The following is a 16009-nucleotide window of genomic DNA, read 5'->3' on the forward strand; positions in this document are numbered from 1 at the left end:
CTTTCCCAGTTATTGATTTATCTCCTTAAAAAGAGAGAAAAGTTACCATAAAGGTCAGTGTCCAAGAAAGAACCTTGATCATTAACCTAGCATTTTAGGAGAAAGTGATAAAAATGCAAATTAAAATTTTAGAAAACCATTTTCCACCTCTGCTTGGCATAAAACAAAATAAAATTGATAAGATCCGGAGTAAGCAAGCAGATTGTTCTAGATATCTGGAAAAAAAAGAAAAAGAAACTGGCAGTATTGATTAAATGCATGTACCTTGAACAGTTCTACTTTTGTGAGACTATTCTACAAATTTAAAAAATCAATATAAAAAAAGAAAAATGAATAAAATAATATATCACATTCCTCATAATGCTTTTTCATTAGAATTATTAAAAATAATCATGGAAGCAACAAAGGTTTACAGACTATCTGTGACAAAATTCAAGGAGTTTTAGATCAAGTTTGAATAGCACTGAGACAAGTAAATACAAAGATCCACCCTCTGGTTATTTTCCCCAATTCATTAATGCACATCTAGAATGGTTATATTTGGCAACTGGCTCAGTCCCCAAATTGATTCTCTGAGCTGTGGAGTAAGAATCATTATGGTAGAAAGGATCAACTAGACACTCTATAGAGATTCCTCTTCTTGCCAACAAAGTATAAGTGCCATAAACAGACTTCAAAGATGAAAAGGTGATGATTTGCTTAACTGGCCTTTTTGGTCCACATCAAACAGATGGACCTGGTGAATGGCTGTATTTAAGATGAAGTGTTTTTACCAGAGCAAATTAACAACTCATAACCTAGTATGTTAGTCAGCTTTTCACAGCTGTGACCAAAATACTTGACAAGAACAAGTATTTACTCAGAGAAGTAAAAGTTTATTTTGGCTCATGATTTTACTGGGTCCAAAGCAAGGCAGAACATTATGGTGGAGGGGACACAGTGGAAGGAAGCTTCTCTGCTCACTGCTAACAAGGAAGTGGTAGAGAAGGGTCCCCTCAGAGAAGATGCACCCTTTCAGGGCTTGACCCCAGGGACCCATCTTCTCCAGCCATGCTCCATCTCCCTACAGTTAGTCCATTCAAACTAGAATGGAATGATTAGGTTACAGCTCTCACAATCTCATCATTTCACCTCCAAATACTCCTGCATTAACACAGGAGTTTTAGGGGGACACCTTGTATTCAAACCATGACACCTACTAAGCAAATGCTTTTTTCTCCATATTAATTTGTAAAAAACAAACAATAATTTAAGAAGCAGCAGCAGCAGCAGCAGCAGCAGCAGCAGCACTCCATTTTGTTAAACTATCACATTCTTGCTTCAAGCCTATGCTAACTCTCCTATACTCCAACATTGAGATTTTAATCATATTGTGAGTCCAAACTTGCCTACAAGGCTGATGACATTCTACTGAATAAATCTGATAATCAAGATATACCAAGTACTTTAGATATCTTTAAAAGATATATGCAGAGCTGGGGTTATAGCTCAGTGGTAGAGAACTTGCCTACCATGTGAAGCACTGGGTTCAATCCTCAGAACCACATAAAAATAAATAAAATAAAGGTATCATATTTATCTACAACTAAAAAAAAATTTAAAAAGTATGCAAACCAGAAAGTGGGATATTAAATTCCACTCCTCCTGGATTTCTATCATCAGTCAGAGGTCCAGTCAATAGATAGAAAATACACAGTCATTTTAATAGAGAGAAGTTAATATTACAGTATTGATATAAACTTGTTTCATAAGTGGTTGAAAGGCAAAAGGTAAATATTATTACATAGGTATCAGCTGCAGAAAGCAATTACCACTCTGGGGAACCAAAGAATAAGCTAAAATTATTTAAATTTACTAACTTGGAGGAAAAGCTCTTTACAGCCCAAACTGAGAACCCTGTAGAGGGGAAACTCTTCAGTTAGATATTCTAGTAATGCACATTCACTGCACAAATAAAATACTGAGTTTTAAGTTCTTACAACTACTCAGTCCATTAATGGAAGAGTTTAAATTAGACACTGGCCTCCTGACTAGCTTTATGAGATCTTTCTACCAAAAAACTCACTGACTGGGGGGCTGGGATTGAGGCTCAGGGGAAGAACACTCGCCTCGCATGTGTGAGGCACTGGGTTGATCCTCAGCACCTCATAAAAAAAAAATAAACAAAATAAACGTATTATGTCCATTTATAACTAAAAAAGAAATTCTTAAAAAAATTCACTGACCAGCGTTTTATCTCAGATCACTAAAAAAAAATATTAAATATATTCAAGCATAATCTCTAAATTTACAGAAGTAAATTATGAACTGCCATTTCTGAGACATCCCTTCCTACATACTGGTAGCAACTATTACATTTTTTTAATCATATAATAAAGGAAGCTTCTTGAAGATTGTGAATGATCTATTACTATCTGGGTATTAATTACACAGATGTACTAATTTTGAAAATTCATTGGTCTGTACCTTTTTAACTTTTGTACTAATAAATATATATAATTTAAAATACATATTGTAAAATGTATATATGTATATATAAATGCATAATTATCAACATATAATTTTAAAATTATAAATATATATGTATATACACATATAAGTATATATGTGTGTGTATACGTGTGTGTGTGTGTATATGTGTGTGTGTGTGTGTGTGTGTGTGTGTATATATATATATATATATATATATATATATATTTTTTTTTTTTTTTTTTTTTTTGGTACCAGAGATTGAACTCAGGGGTACTCAACCACTGAGCCACATCCCCAGCCCTATTTTTTATATTTTATTTAGAGACAGAGTCTCACTGAAGCTGGCTTTGAACCCACGATCCTCCTGTCTCAGCCTCCTGAGCCTCTGAAATTATAGACATACACCACCATGCCTAGCTTCTTTATGTTTTTATAAGGGGTTCACAAAGATGGCAAAATTGTGTTGTCACAAGCACTGCCATCTGTCCAAAATGCCCAGAGTAATAAATTTTTAACTTATTAGCCCTTTCATTTCCCACCAATTAGAGAATGGAACTATGACAAGCTTTTTCCCTCAATTTAGTTCCTAAAACAAATGAGAACCTGGTTTGTGATGTGGAAGTGACAGAAATCATGGGAGAAAATAACTCCCATGATTAATAACATGTCAAAAGACAGTTCATTGCTAAATTGTAAATATTAAGAAACCAGGAACACTGGGCCTGCAAAGAGGGAACACAGATGGTTTAGAAAGTTTAGAATTAGCCAAATCTGGAGTCAAGAACTAGTTCTAAGCAGGGTAGCTCATGCCTGTAATTCCAGTGGCTTGGGAGGCTGAGGTGGGAGGATCACGAGTTCAAAAACAGCCTCAGCAACATAGCAAGGCACTAAGCAACTCAGTGAGACTGTGTCTCTAAATAAAATATTTTTAAAAAAGGGCTGGGGATGTGGCTCAGTGGTTGAGTACCCTTGAGTTCAGTGATACCCATATTACAGAAATGTATGACGATTAGAATTATACAGAAATATTCTGCAGTATACAAAACCAATGATAACTATTTCTACTACATAAGAACAACAGTTCAATCTTATGAGACACTGTCCAAAAAAGCAAGAAGAAAGAGCAGTTGGGTTTCTTTAGGATTGTAAGAGTAGCTTCAACAAATTAAAACAAATTAAAAAAAAAAAGAGTAGCCTTTATTCTGGCATCCTCAACATCTAATATAGAGCCTGATAAATATAGTATAGTACACTTTCAAAAACTGTACTATATAGAATTTGTTTAACTGAAATATATATAGGATTTAAGAGAGGTTGGCAAAATGTTGAGAGAATGTAGAGTGCAATAATAGATTTCATGCATAGAAGAAATAATTGTAGATTGTTTTCAGAAGTCATAGTAGATGGCAATTGTATATGAATATGGGCTTGAAGAAATGTTTATTTTAATGAAGATTTAACAAGAAAAAAGACTGATTTTAAATGTAAGATAAAATAGATTAAGTTGGTAATGTAAAAAATGGCTTCTCACTATTAGTCCCCAAGCAGCATATTACAACTTCCTGATAAAATGCCCAGGAGATAAAGGGACTGGGGAAGCTGAAAATCAAATGCCAGAATTCAGGGAAAACTACAGTTGATTTTAAGACAAATGGAGGTAAACTAAGGGGAAAAAAATCCAATTCATACCCTGTGTTTTACATCTTTGTTTATGAAGTAGAAATCACGCAGTAGATGGAGGCTGGGGTGATGGCTCAGTGGTAGAGCACTTACCTAGCATGTGTGAGGCACTGGGTTCAATTCTCAGCACCACATATAAACAAAGAAAAATAAAGTTCTATCAACAACTAAAAAAATGTTGTTTTAATTTTTTTAAAAAATCACACAGTGGAGAAATGGGAGAATTATCTTTCATTTCATTTACTCCAATACACTTCAAAATCTAAACCAAACAAATATGAGGTATAACCGTCTCCAAACCTCAGGTATAAAGAGTTAATCCCCTTTTCCTTCTAACCTCCACTAGCATTTTTATGCTCTAGGCAGAAGCTACAATGATAAGATATAAAGGATAAAAAATTGGGGAGTGAGGTATTAGCCAAGATAGAAAATATTTCAAAATTAAGTCTCAAAAAGTAACATGTTTGAAAGTATAGAGATAAGAATCCTGAGAGCAGCACATATATGAATTGTAGATTTATTATACTACTACAGATCTGAGTTCTAGACAATCGGTCTCTGGGGGATAAGAAAAGTTGCCAGTTAAGCAGAGCATATATAAATATACTAAGTAAAACTAAGAGAAACTGGGCATTGGACTGGAAGTACCACATATCTACAGTTCTAAATATGAAAAAGTCTAGCTGACCACATAGAGCATACAAGCTACTTGCTGCTACCAACAAGAATCTGGACAAATATATCTTAATCTAAATGAGTTAGAAGAAAAAAAGGTAAATCAGAGGCTATAAAAATTTATCACTGGACATAAGAAAAAAAGATCCAGAAGAGTCAAATTAAAGTGTATAACATTTAATAATCAACTACTAGGGACTGGGGTTGTGGCTCTGCGGTAGAAAGCTCACCTAGCACACGCAAGGCACCGGGTGCCATCCACAGCACCACATAAAATAAATAAATAAATAAAATAAAGGTATTTTGTCCTACTACAGCTAAAAAAATATAAACATTAAAAAAAATTTTAAAGAATCAGCTACTAACGAATCCAGAGAAATTTTCTAGAAATAATGTTCACATTTACTCCAATACACTTCAAACTTTAAAGGAAACAAATGATTCCTGAGAGAAATGTAAATGGCCAAAAATGACTTAAGACTGAATTTTTTTATTTAAAAAAAAAAAAAGATTTACTCATTAAAATGGACCAAGAAACAGCTTCATATTTTAAGTCTATTGAATACTGTTTATGGTTTATATAAACACTGTTCCCCAAAAGCTCATGTGTAAGAACACAAAAAGCTTAGAGGTGAAATAATTGGATTATGAGTCTTAACCTACACCATGATGAATCCTAATAAGTATTAACTACCTGTCTCTTTAGGCAGGTACAGGGTGGTATGGCTGGAGGCAGTGGGTCACTGGGAATGCCTTTGGGTATATATTTTGTCCTTGGAGAGTGGAGTCTCTCTATTTGCTTATTAGTGGCCATGTCCTGAGTGAAAGTTTCCTCCACCATACTCTTCCCATTCAGGCTCACCTGGTCCCTGAGGAATGGAGTCACACATCTATGGACTGAGACCTCTGAAACAATCAGTGCAAAAATAAACTTTCCTCCTCTAAAATTGTTCTTGTCAAATTTTTTGGTCACAGCATTGAAACAAATACCTAGGAATAAGTAATGAGCTAGGAATAAGTAATGACTAAAACAAATACCTAGGAATAAGTAATGAGCTAGGCATGGTGGTGCATACATGCCTGTAATCCCAGCAGCTCAGGAGGCTGATGGAGGAGGATCACAAATTCAAAACCAGTCTCAGCAACTCAATGAGGCCCTAAGCAACTTATCAAGACCCTGTCTCAAAAAATAAAAAAGCGTGGGAACATGGCTCAATAATAAAGCATCACTGGGTTCAATCCCAAGTACCACCCCCTCTCCAAAAAAAAAAAAAAAAGTATAGGGAATGTCTAGTAAATAAACTATCTTGAGCTAAAAATAAATAATAAATATAAAATAGTGGAAAGTTTCCCAATCTATTTTACAAAAACAGCATAACCTTGATAACCAAAATAGAAAAAGATTTGATGGGCAAATTCCCATTATAAACATAAATACAAAAAGTTTAAATAAAGTATTAACAATCAAAATTCCTGAAAACTAAATACATCAAACAAGTAAAGTCTATTCCTAAAATATAGGAATGCTTCATCATTTTTTAAATATCTATGAATATCTTTTCACTACATTTTTTCCCCTTTTAGTAATGGTGATTGACCCCAGGGTGCTCTACTAGTGAACTATATCGCTAGCTCTTTTTAATTTTGAGACAGGGTCCTGGTAAATTGCCCAAGCTATTCTTTAACCTATAATCCTCCTGCCTTAGCCACCAGAATTGCTGGGATTACAAGCCTAAACTACCATGCCCATTACATTTTTAAATAGAAAAACCAATACAAATGATCATCTCAATGGATTTGGGTGTTGGGTGGGGGGGGGGATCATTAACAAAATTTGTCACCTTCTTCACCAAGATGGTGATAAAGATATAGGGAGAACCTAGAAAGTTAAGATTAAAATAAAACTGTTAACTATGCCTCTTAAAACCCTACAGTAAAACATCACATTTGATGAAACTTTAAAAATATTCTCATTAAAATCACGAGAACAAAGCCACTCACTATAATCACCACTATGCTCCTCAATATAGAGGCTAGAAAATACAGGGTTCTTGGCTACAAGTAAATATCAAAAAAAACCTATGACAAACTTAAGCCAAAAAGAATTCACTTGAAAGATTTCAATAACTCAGAAAAACTGAAAGGCTAAATAAAGAAAATAAGCAAAATTACAGACAGTCTAGAGGCTTAATAAAGGTCTTAGAGGAAAACAAATTCAATTAGCCACTCTGCTGAGAAAAGGAAAATAGCTTTACTATACATAAATAGAATTAACACCCATGATACATAAAGAAAATTAATACAATTAGACAACAACCTACAACCAATAGAAAAAAAAATGGTCAAAAGATATTAAGAAACTTACAGTCATGAAATAAAGGTGTTCAATAAACCTAAGAAGTATAAACTCATTAGTAACCCTGACAAATGCAAATGAAAACTGTTTTCTGATCATGAAAATGACAAGGTACTGAGGACTGAAAATAGTCAACAATGTCAAAGGAAATAGGGAGTCTAACACATTTCCAAGGAAAGTATAAACAGGTACACTCATGTGAATTCTATCATTTTTACCTCTTTACAAGGACTGGTACTAGAAAAAAATATTTGTTACTCTCTATATAACACTATATTAGCATTCATTTATCCAAGTAATTCTCAGATTTTGGGGGACTCTGACCCCTTTATACACTAAAAATTAGTAAGCTAATGAATAGTTGCCAGGAGTTGAAGGAGGACTGTCTACAAAGGAGCAGAAGGAAATCTGGGGTAGGTGAACAAAATGTTCTACATCTTGATTGTAATGGTGGTTATAAGACTATTTTCAAAATCATAGAACTTTATATTAAAATTAATATATTTTATATATGTTAATGTTAAATTTTTATATTAAAAAAGAATATACTGGGCTGGGGTTGTGGCTCAAATAGTATAAACTCATTGGTCAGCCAGGCAGTTTCAGGGCGCCCTCCCTGGCATGTGCGGGGCACTGGGTTTGATCCTAAGCAACACATAAAAATAAAGATGTTGTGTCCACCGAAAACTAAAAAAAAATAAATATTTTTAAAAATTCTCTCTCTCTCTCTCAAAAAAAAAATAAATATACTGTATATAAATTATACCTTTAAAAATAACTGACTTCAAAACCTTTGGAGGGGGTAGATGGACACAATACCTTTATTTTATTTATTTTTATGTGGTGCTGAGGATAGAACCCAGTGCCTCACACATGCCAGGTGAGCTTACCACTGAGCAACAACCCCAGCCCTTCAAACATTTCTTGAGAACCCCAAAGAACTTTTGTTCATTGGGGTAACAAGTATCAAATTGTAACTGAGAGAATTTCAAAATAGTTCCTTATGGGCTAAAGACCCAGGTCGTTGGTAGAGTGCCTGCCTATCACCTTCAAGGCCCTGGTTTCAATCCCTATTACCACCACAAAAAAAAGAGGGGGGGGGGGGGGTTCTATATTCATTTTAAAAATAATAAATGCACTAAATGTTAACAGATTCTTTATGAAAAATGAATGTTTTTCCAAAGGTAAAATCAATTAGTGAGAAAAAGTACACTGTTTTCTGTAGTAGCAAATCCTTAATGTGTGGCTTCAAACAGAAAACAGCTGGCAGGATTCTCATACTCTTCAATCTCTTACAGTATCACAATTTATAAGTCATGTAGTCTTTAGAAAACTCCACTGTACACATGTAAAAAAATCAGAGTGAAAAAATGAATAATATCTGAATATTATTGTGAATATAATTTTAACAAGTTAGTGTCAGAGAACCCTGTGGATTCCTCAACCATACTTTGAGAACCTTTTACCCAATGCAAGAAAATATCAAATTCTGAGTATGGAACAGTAACAAAATGCACTTCCTTTCAGACTAAGGAAGCAGTATCTTATACAGATTATCTATCCTACATTAATTAGTTTAGTAATACTCCCCTTATCCAGGTCAAAATCTCTACCAAACAATTGATTCAGACTGAGTTACAAACTCCAATATAAGTTTAAAAAAAAAAATACTCTTCCAAAAATTGAGACAATCAGTAATAGCTAGGAGAGATACAGCATCAACCTCAAATCTTCACTCATCAACTATTTGTAGAACAAGGCGGATTAAAGATGGTATGAACACATGGAAAATGGACAGAAATGCTTGGCCTCTTGAAAGAAGAGATGCACAAAACATAAAGGGAAGGTGGAATAACAACAAAAGTAAAGCAATATAGGGGCAAGTATCCTGAATGTAAGATAGAAAATAGAAATACTGCTCCTTGGTAAACAGCTCCAAAGGTCTTCAAACCACAAGACCACATCCCCACTCCACAGAGTCGTGTGAAACTAGATGTCCAGCAACTCTCACTTGTACAAAAGTCACTGGTGACAATGAAAACAGGAATCACTGGCTTCTGACAGTCATCCTAACGTGCTGAACAGGTGTCAAGAAGGACACCGCGTTAAGGGGAACTTCGGTGTGCCCACTGGGAGGCGGCCTTCGGCTCACGTGTTTGCACAACTTTCCCAACAGGCAAGGACCACCTGTTTACTCCCGGAGGCTAGGTCGCAGACGTGCGGGGACTGGGAGCTTAGCTCTCCGGTGACTTTGAAACACCGTCCAGGGAAGCGCTGGGACCACCGGGAGACCTACCGCGCGGCAGCGGCTTCCGCACCGGCCCCGGAGCCCCGCCAACCCCACAAGCCACGGAAGCGGCGCCTAGCCTCCACGGTCTAGTACCCGGCCTCCGCCCTCCCGGCCTCAGTTTCCCTTCTGTACTAAAGGGGGGGTCAGCCAGGCAGTTTCAGGGCGCCCTCCCACTAGACTACCGGATCCTTTCCGGACAGCGGCTCCGGGTTGCCCCTGGACCGAGTCCGTCATCCCCGCGACTGGAAGCTGAGGGGGCGGGTCCGCAGCGCCCACACTCACCCGGCCGCTGCTTCAGCGCCATCACGGACACCAGATAGTGGGCGATGTCAAAAAAGGGGAACATGGACGTGCGAGAGAAGGCTAGCGTCAGATCCTCCCACGAAGAGTCCATGGCTACGACCGACCGCGGCGGCCTGAGCAGCCGCGGTGACGGATTCCCCTCCGGCGCAGTGGGAGTGGGGGAGGGGACGGCCGCGGCCGCGCGGCCGCGCGCCCGCCGCGCCGGCTGGCGCCTGCGCGTGCGCCCTGGAGCCCCGGGCGGCGCGCCGAGGGGCGGGGCTGCGCGTCCGGGAGTCTCAGGCGCGGGAACGCGGCGAGCCGACTGCCTTGTTCTCCTAATAAGGGTTCAGTGTCCTCTTGGTGCTGAACCTGATCGTGCCGGGCTCGAGAGAAAACGCAGATAAGCGAAGCTGGGCCCTCTTGGGGAGACGCTCAGGGTCACATTTCTTTATGTTAACTGATGTCATTCACCTTTTATTGAGCAATCCCATTGCAAGTCACATTGTGACTTATTAGATATACAAAATAAAACAACATTCTAGTCTTATGAAAGTTGCTCTTTCCCAACAGAAAAAAAAAAGTTCTTAACGCAAAAAAAAAAAAAAAAAAAAATAGACAAAGTTGGTGAGAGAAAGATTATTCCGGAGAAGAGGCTGAGTGACAAAAGAGTTGTACTTTAAAAGCTGGGGCAGATCTGGAAGTTAGGTGAAGGAGGGAGGTATTTTGTCAGACAACGAAGTGAGAAGTGAGGTTGAAAAAGAAGTCCTTAAATAGCAGGCAGGAAAACAAGTGACTTGGCCCTATAATTAAACCTCAGATTAATCGCTGCATTGCGCTCAGGCCTATCCGAGTCAGAATCCTTTATTCTTAACCATTGTGCAGACCCGGGTTGTTTTGCGGAGGATGGAGGTACAGTCAAGCAACAAGGAAAGAAATTTGGTGAGAACACAAGAGACAGGGGAAAATCCGAGAATCTTCACCCATCCAAAAAAAAGATAGTGGAAGCCAAGAGCAGCAGGAATAGAGGCCCAGGTGCAGTAGGAGCAGAATAGGGCTGGTCATCTCCACCTGTAAAGTCAGCAAAGAAAGCACCATTTGTCAAGGGAAGGAGGAATGAGCAAGAACATTATGGTCGCAAAGAGAACTAGGAAAGAAAGAGTGATCTGTGTAAAAAGAAAAGTCGAATTTGGCACGTTTTATTTGACATGCCAACAGATCATGCTGGTACCGGGAAAATGAAAATACAAAGACTATCAGCTGCTAGGTAGGTAACAGCCGCGTGGGAGTATGTGCTGGAAGAGAAACTCTCCTTGGTTTTTTATTTTTATCTAAATATTTAACCATTGATTTAAAATTATTTAACAAATTATTTAACATGCCTGTTCTAAATCAAGCATTCTCTCAGATGTCAGAAGCACTATCATAAACACTCAATGCTTAAAACATAGGGAAATTGGAACCGATTTCTACATTTTATTACTTATCATGGAAGAATAGACTTATTAAAATACTTTTCATCTGTGGTTTTTAAGCAAGTTCCTATGGAGAACGTTTTTTTGCTGTTGTTGTTTTTTTTTTAGAGAGAAAGAGATAATTTTTTAATATTTATTTTTTAGGTTTCTGTGGACACAACATCTTTATTTTATTTATATGTGGTGCTGAGGATCGAACCCAGCTCCCGGCGTATGCTAGATGAGCGCGCTACTGCTTGGGCCCCATCCTCAGCCCAAGAGAAAGTTTTTTAAAACTGTAGCATGCTTTCTAGTAAGACTAAATAATAAGAAATAACACCTGTATTTATTTATACCTTTATGTTTAAATCAGTTCTTTCCATTCTTTTCATAGGTTGCCTTCTTTGGAATTATAGTGAATTTAGGGGAAGAGAAGAAGAAGGATATTATTTCCTAATTTTTTTTAATACTTTAACAGTCTTAAGTTTCACAAAATATGTTTTATCCTTGAACTTATAAGAAAGAATTATATAAAGTAATCCTTACATCTCTAAGACAAGTGTCTGTTCCAGTATCATTCCAGGGTATAATTTGTTATTAACACCAGTAGGGCAGCAGTGTAAAATACCAAAGTTGTTTTGTTTGTTTGTTGTTTTGTTTTTGTTTTTCACTGACTTACATCCTCAGCCCTTTTTTTGGTTTGGTTTGGCTTGGTTTGTTTTTTTGAGACAGTATCTCATTAAAGTGCCCAGACTGGCCTTGGACTTGTTATTCTCCTTCCTCAGTCTCCAGTTAGGATTACAAGTATGCACTAGGGCTCCTGGTCAAGACTATTTTTAAGACAGTAAATCAAGCATTTTAGTCACCTTAAAACAAATCAATTCCAACAGAAAGAAATTAATCATATCAGAGTCTACAAGTAATTTGATCATTTCAATACTGTAGAAATAAGCTTGGGTACTTCCTGCCTAAAGCTTATTTTTAGAAAAGATATGAAGAAAAGGAAATAGTGATATCACAAAAAGACAGATTCTATCCATATTTTAAATTTGCTTATCATATTTGCTTCTGGTCAGTGCACTTAGTCTAATGAAATGGGGCAGTACAGAAAAAAAATGGGGAATAGAAGGAGGGAGAACTTTGAATCAATAAGGAGGAAAGGCAAGATGTGAGGAAATTACATGTGAAAATTTAAACTTTCCTGAATTCTGAAATTAGTTTGCAAAATTGAATACTTACTGCTATTAAAATGAATCCAAATTATAAAGTATAATTTATTCACTAGGAAACAAAACTGGTCTAATTGTATTAGCATCTGTTAAAGAATTCTGACAAGATCTATTTGAACTACTTTTGAGTTCAAAAACATGTAAAACTAATTTTTATAAGCTAGGTTTCTCAGAGGCTTCACTGTTGACGTTTTGGACTGAAGGATTCTTTGTTGTAGGGGGCCACCCTATGCATTATAGGATATTTAGCAGAATCCTTAGCACTAAATGCCAGTATTGTGGACATGCACACACACACACACACACACACACACACATACAACCAGTTGTGACAGCCAAAAATATCTCTAGACATTGCTAATGTCCCCAGAGTGGGCAGGGGGAAGGGCACAAAATCATCCGTGGCTCAGAACTGCGTTATAAATGAATAAATGCTTCCTTCAGCAGTGTGTGCCTCTATTAATACAAACTTTGTGGTCATGCCACTAATATTAATCATCAGGTTAATTCTAGAGCAACTCTCATATCCCTTCTTTAGTTTGCTCATCCATCTCCCTGGCTCAAATGACAAAGTCCTAACTTCAGTATCATAAATGTAATCCTGGCCATTTCTTTCCTGCAATACTGCTTCCCATCCACTGAGTGGCATGCCTTTCATTTTGGGAAATCTACAATAACTTTTTAAAAAAGACATGAAGGATCCATGATTAATAAGTGTCATATTAAAGAGATCAATAGCACTTCTAAATTTTGGTATTCTGATTGGGCATTTTCTTTCTAAAGATATTTTGATAGGCACTTGATAACTACACTGTATATATGATCCCTAAACTGTATCCAATTATATTGTAATGTATGGTATATAAGGAAAATATGTGTTCTTTGAATTCAAACTTTATAATATTCAGGATTGTCAAGGATACTTTACTAGAGAGCACCAGTTCCTCTCAAAATATCCACTGCATTTAGTCAGTACAATGAAATACTGTCTCATGAGGTTTAAGTGATAAACCAACACTTATTGGATATTGGTTATTATAGAATGCATTCAACTCATTAGATTCAGTGTGTATCTAATAATAGTGCCTTTGACATTGTGTCTTGGCAAATATGACTTAGCTCACTTATTTTTTACAATGTAACTAAAATCTTTTTCTATAAAAATCATTTACTCCAATAATAAAAACAATTAAACAATCTGGGCACGGTGGAGCACACTTCTAATACCAGAGGCTCAGGAGGCTGAGATAGGAGGATCCTAAATTGGAAACCAGCCTCAGCAATTTAGCAAAGCTCTAAAGCAACTTGGCAAGACCTGTCTCAAAATAAAAAATAAAAAGAGTCAGGGATGTGGCTCAGTGATTAACAGCCCTGGGGTTTAATCCCTGATGCCAAAAATATAAAAAAATTTAAAATTAAAAAATAAAGTACCAGACAAAATGGTGCACACCTGTAATCCCAGCAGCTCTGGAGGCTGAGGCAGGAGGATCACAAGTTCAAAGCCAGACTCAGCAAAAGCAATGCAATAAGCAACTCAGTGAAACCATCTCTGAATAAAAATGTAAAATAAGGCTGGGGATGTGGTTTAGAGTGCTCCGGAGTTCAATCTCTGGTACCAAAACAAAAGAAAAATGTTCCCCATATGCAAAAAGTGCAAGTTTGCCTAATTAAAAACCTGTTTCATCATTGCAAGGACTGCCAACACTGCAGTCACTTACCAGGGCCATAGCTGCCTGCCTTCTGTGGTTAATGACACTGCAGGTTAATGATTTCATTAAGTCACAGAACATCAGAATTTTGAAAGTTCAATGGACACTTAAAAAATGTACCTTGGATTATAAGTAATAGAAAACCATTCTGAGACACTTAAGCCAAGTGAAGGATATACTGAAAGGCTACCAGGGAATTTCATGAAAGCAGAGAAGAGGTGAGCAATAACTACCAAGAAGAGGAAGAAACAGAGAATTTCTGGGGCCAGCAGCAGCAGGTGGGCATGGTCACTGATGATACTCCATACCAACATCCCTCAGCCTCTGGGTCCCCTTGTTCAGTACTAACAGAAGAGACCCTGCCTGCCCTTGAATGGGACAGATGTCCTCTTCTGGTTAATCAGCTCTCATGGGAGGCTGGACCACATGATTTGTATCTGAAACATCCCTATGTATCAGCACAATTTCCTGAGAAAGCAAGGAGCCACGCAGACATCCCAAGAGGTGTACAGTATAATTATTTTATTTAACCAATTTTAATGGCCAGAGAGAAGTCATAAACACAGTCAACAACAGACTATAACTTATTTATTATGTTATAATCAGTCTAGCATAAGTACACCTACTGGATTTTCTCCTTTTCAACAAACCTAAATACTTATAAAATTTTCCTTATAAAATTGTAGAAATACTTCTAAAATTTCCTGACACATCCAGCTTCCCTATAGCAAGGAAAAGTCCTTCCAGCACATGAGAGCTAGGAAGACAACTTGGTAATAATTGATAAGGTCATCCTGTCCTTTTAACATTATCTCAGCAGATCTCATTGCTTTGTTATCACTTAAGATATTTTAAAGGGAGAAAAAAACATTCAACATAGTTAAAATGTCAATCTTCCATCTGATTTGGAACTTCTCCCTTCCTACCAGCTACTAGTCTATCTCTTTAAAGACTTTCTTTTTTGTTTTGTTTTATTTTAGTTTGCCTTGGTTTGTGCCACTGGAGATAGAACACTGGACAAGTGTTCTACCACTGAGCTACATCCCCAGCTCTTCCCCTTTGTTTTTTTGTTGTTGTTGTTTTGTTTTGTTCTTGTTGTTTTTTTTTTTTATTGTTGTTGTTTGTTTATTTTTGAAATAGGGTCTCACTGACTTGCCCAGGCTGGCCTCCACATTGCAATCTTCCTGTCTCAGCCTCTCAAATAGCTACAAAGTGCTTAGTCACAGAGACTTTCAGTGGGAGGGGAAAGTATATGAAGTTTTCCAAACTTTCTTCATCTTTTGCCCTTCCATCTTCCATGTTCCCTGTGGTGAGAAAAGGAACAAAGGTCAAGGAGAGTAGAGAAAAGGAACAAAGACTTTCTAGCTGGCAAGTGTTGGTTATGGTTTTTGAGTTTGGGTTTTTTGTTTTGTTGTTTGGGCTATTGGTATCCTTTATGGCAAGCCCCCACTGCTGACTCATCAATGCCCTGGACCTCCACAGAGCAAGGTTTCTTGACATCTACACTCATGGCTGACACCATAAGATGACTAATGCACATCTATAGTTCTGCTGTCGTGCTTCCTAAAACAAAGTGGAGAACGGGAGGCTTAACACTAGGTGAATTATAAAGCTGGAAAGACAGAATGGTAATGGTGAAAGAACAGAAAAATAGATCAATAAAAAAAAAAGTGACATCCCTAATAAAAAGAGACCCCGTACCCTTGACATTGGTCCTTTTCCAGCCCTGAACAGGGATAGCCATCTTAAGACTATGGGAGAAAATAGCAGATAACTAAATTTATCAGTTATGTCTCTCAGACGTTCTGTTTTGAGAGAAAATAATCCTCCATCTGTTTTCCATAGTCTGAATTGGCTGGGGGGAG

The 16009-nt window shown here is 37.2% G+C and overlaps 1 protein-coding gene across 1 annotated transcript in view; it reads right to left on the minus strand.

The window, feature by feature from the left end:
• Positions 1-9934, minus strand: part of Tmem38b (transmembrane protein 38B) — a 48201-nt gene extending 38267 nt beyond the window's left edge. Inside the window, exon 1 of the mRNA XM_076843211.2 lies at positions 9756-9934. Within this exon, the coding sequence (XP_076699326.1) occupies positions 9756-9867 (112 nt within the window). The 5' untranslated portion in view covers positions 9868-9934. The remainder of the gene's footprint in view (positions 1-9755) is intronic.
• Positions 9935-16009: the final 6075 nt, after the last annotated feature.

Source organism: Callospermophilus lateralis, chromosome 2 (genome assembly GCF_048772815.1).
Source record: "Callospermophilus lateralis isolate mCalLat2 chromosome 2, mCalLat2.hap1, whole genome shotgun sequence".
NCBI classification, from domain to species: domain Eukaryota; kingdom Metazoa; phylum Chordata; class Mammalia; order Rodentia; family Sciuridae; genus Callospermophilus; species Callospermophilus lateralis.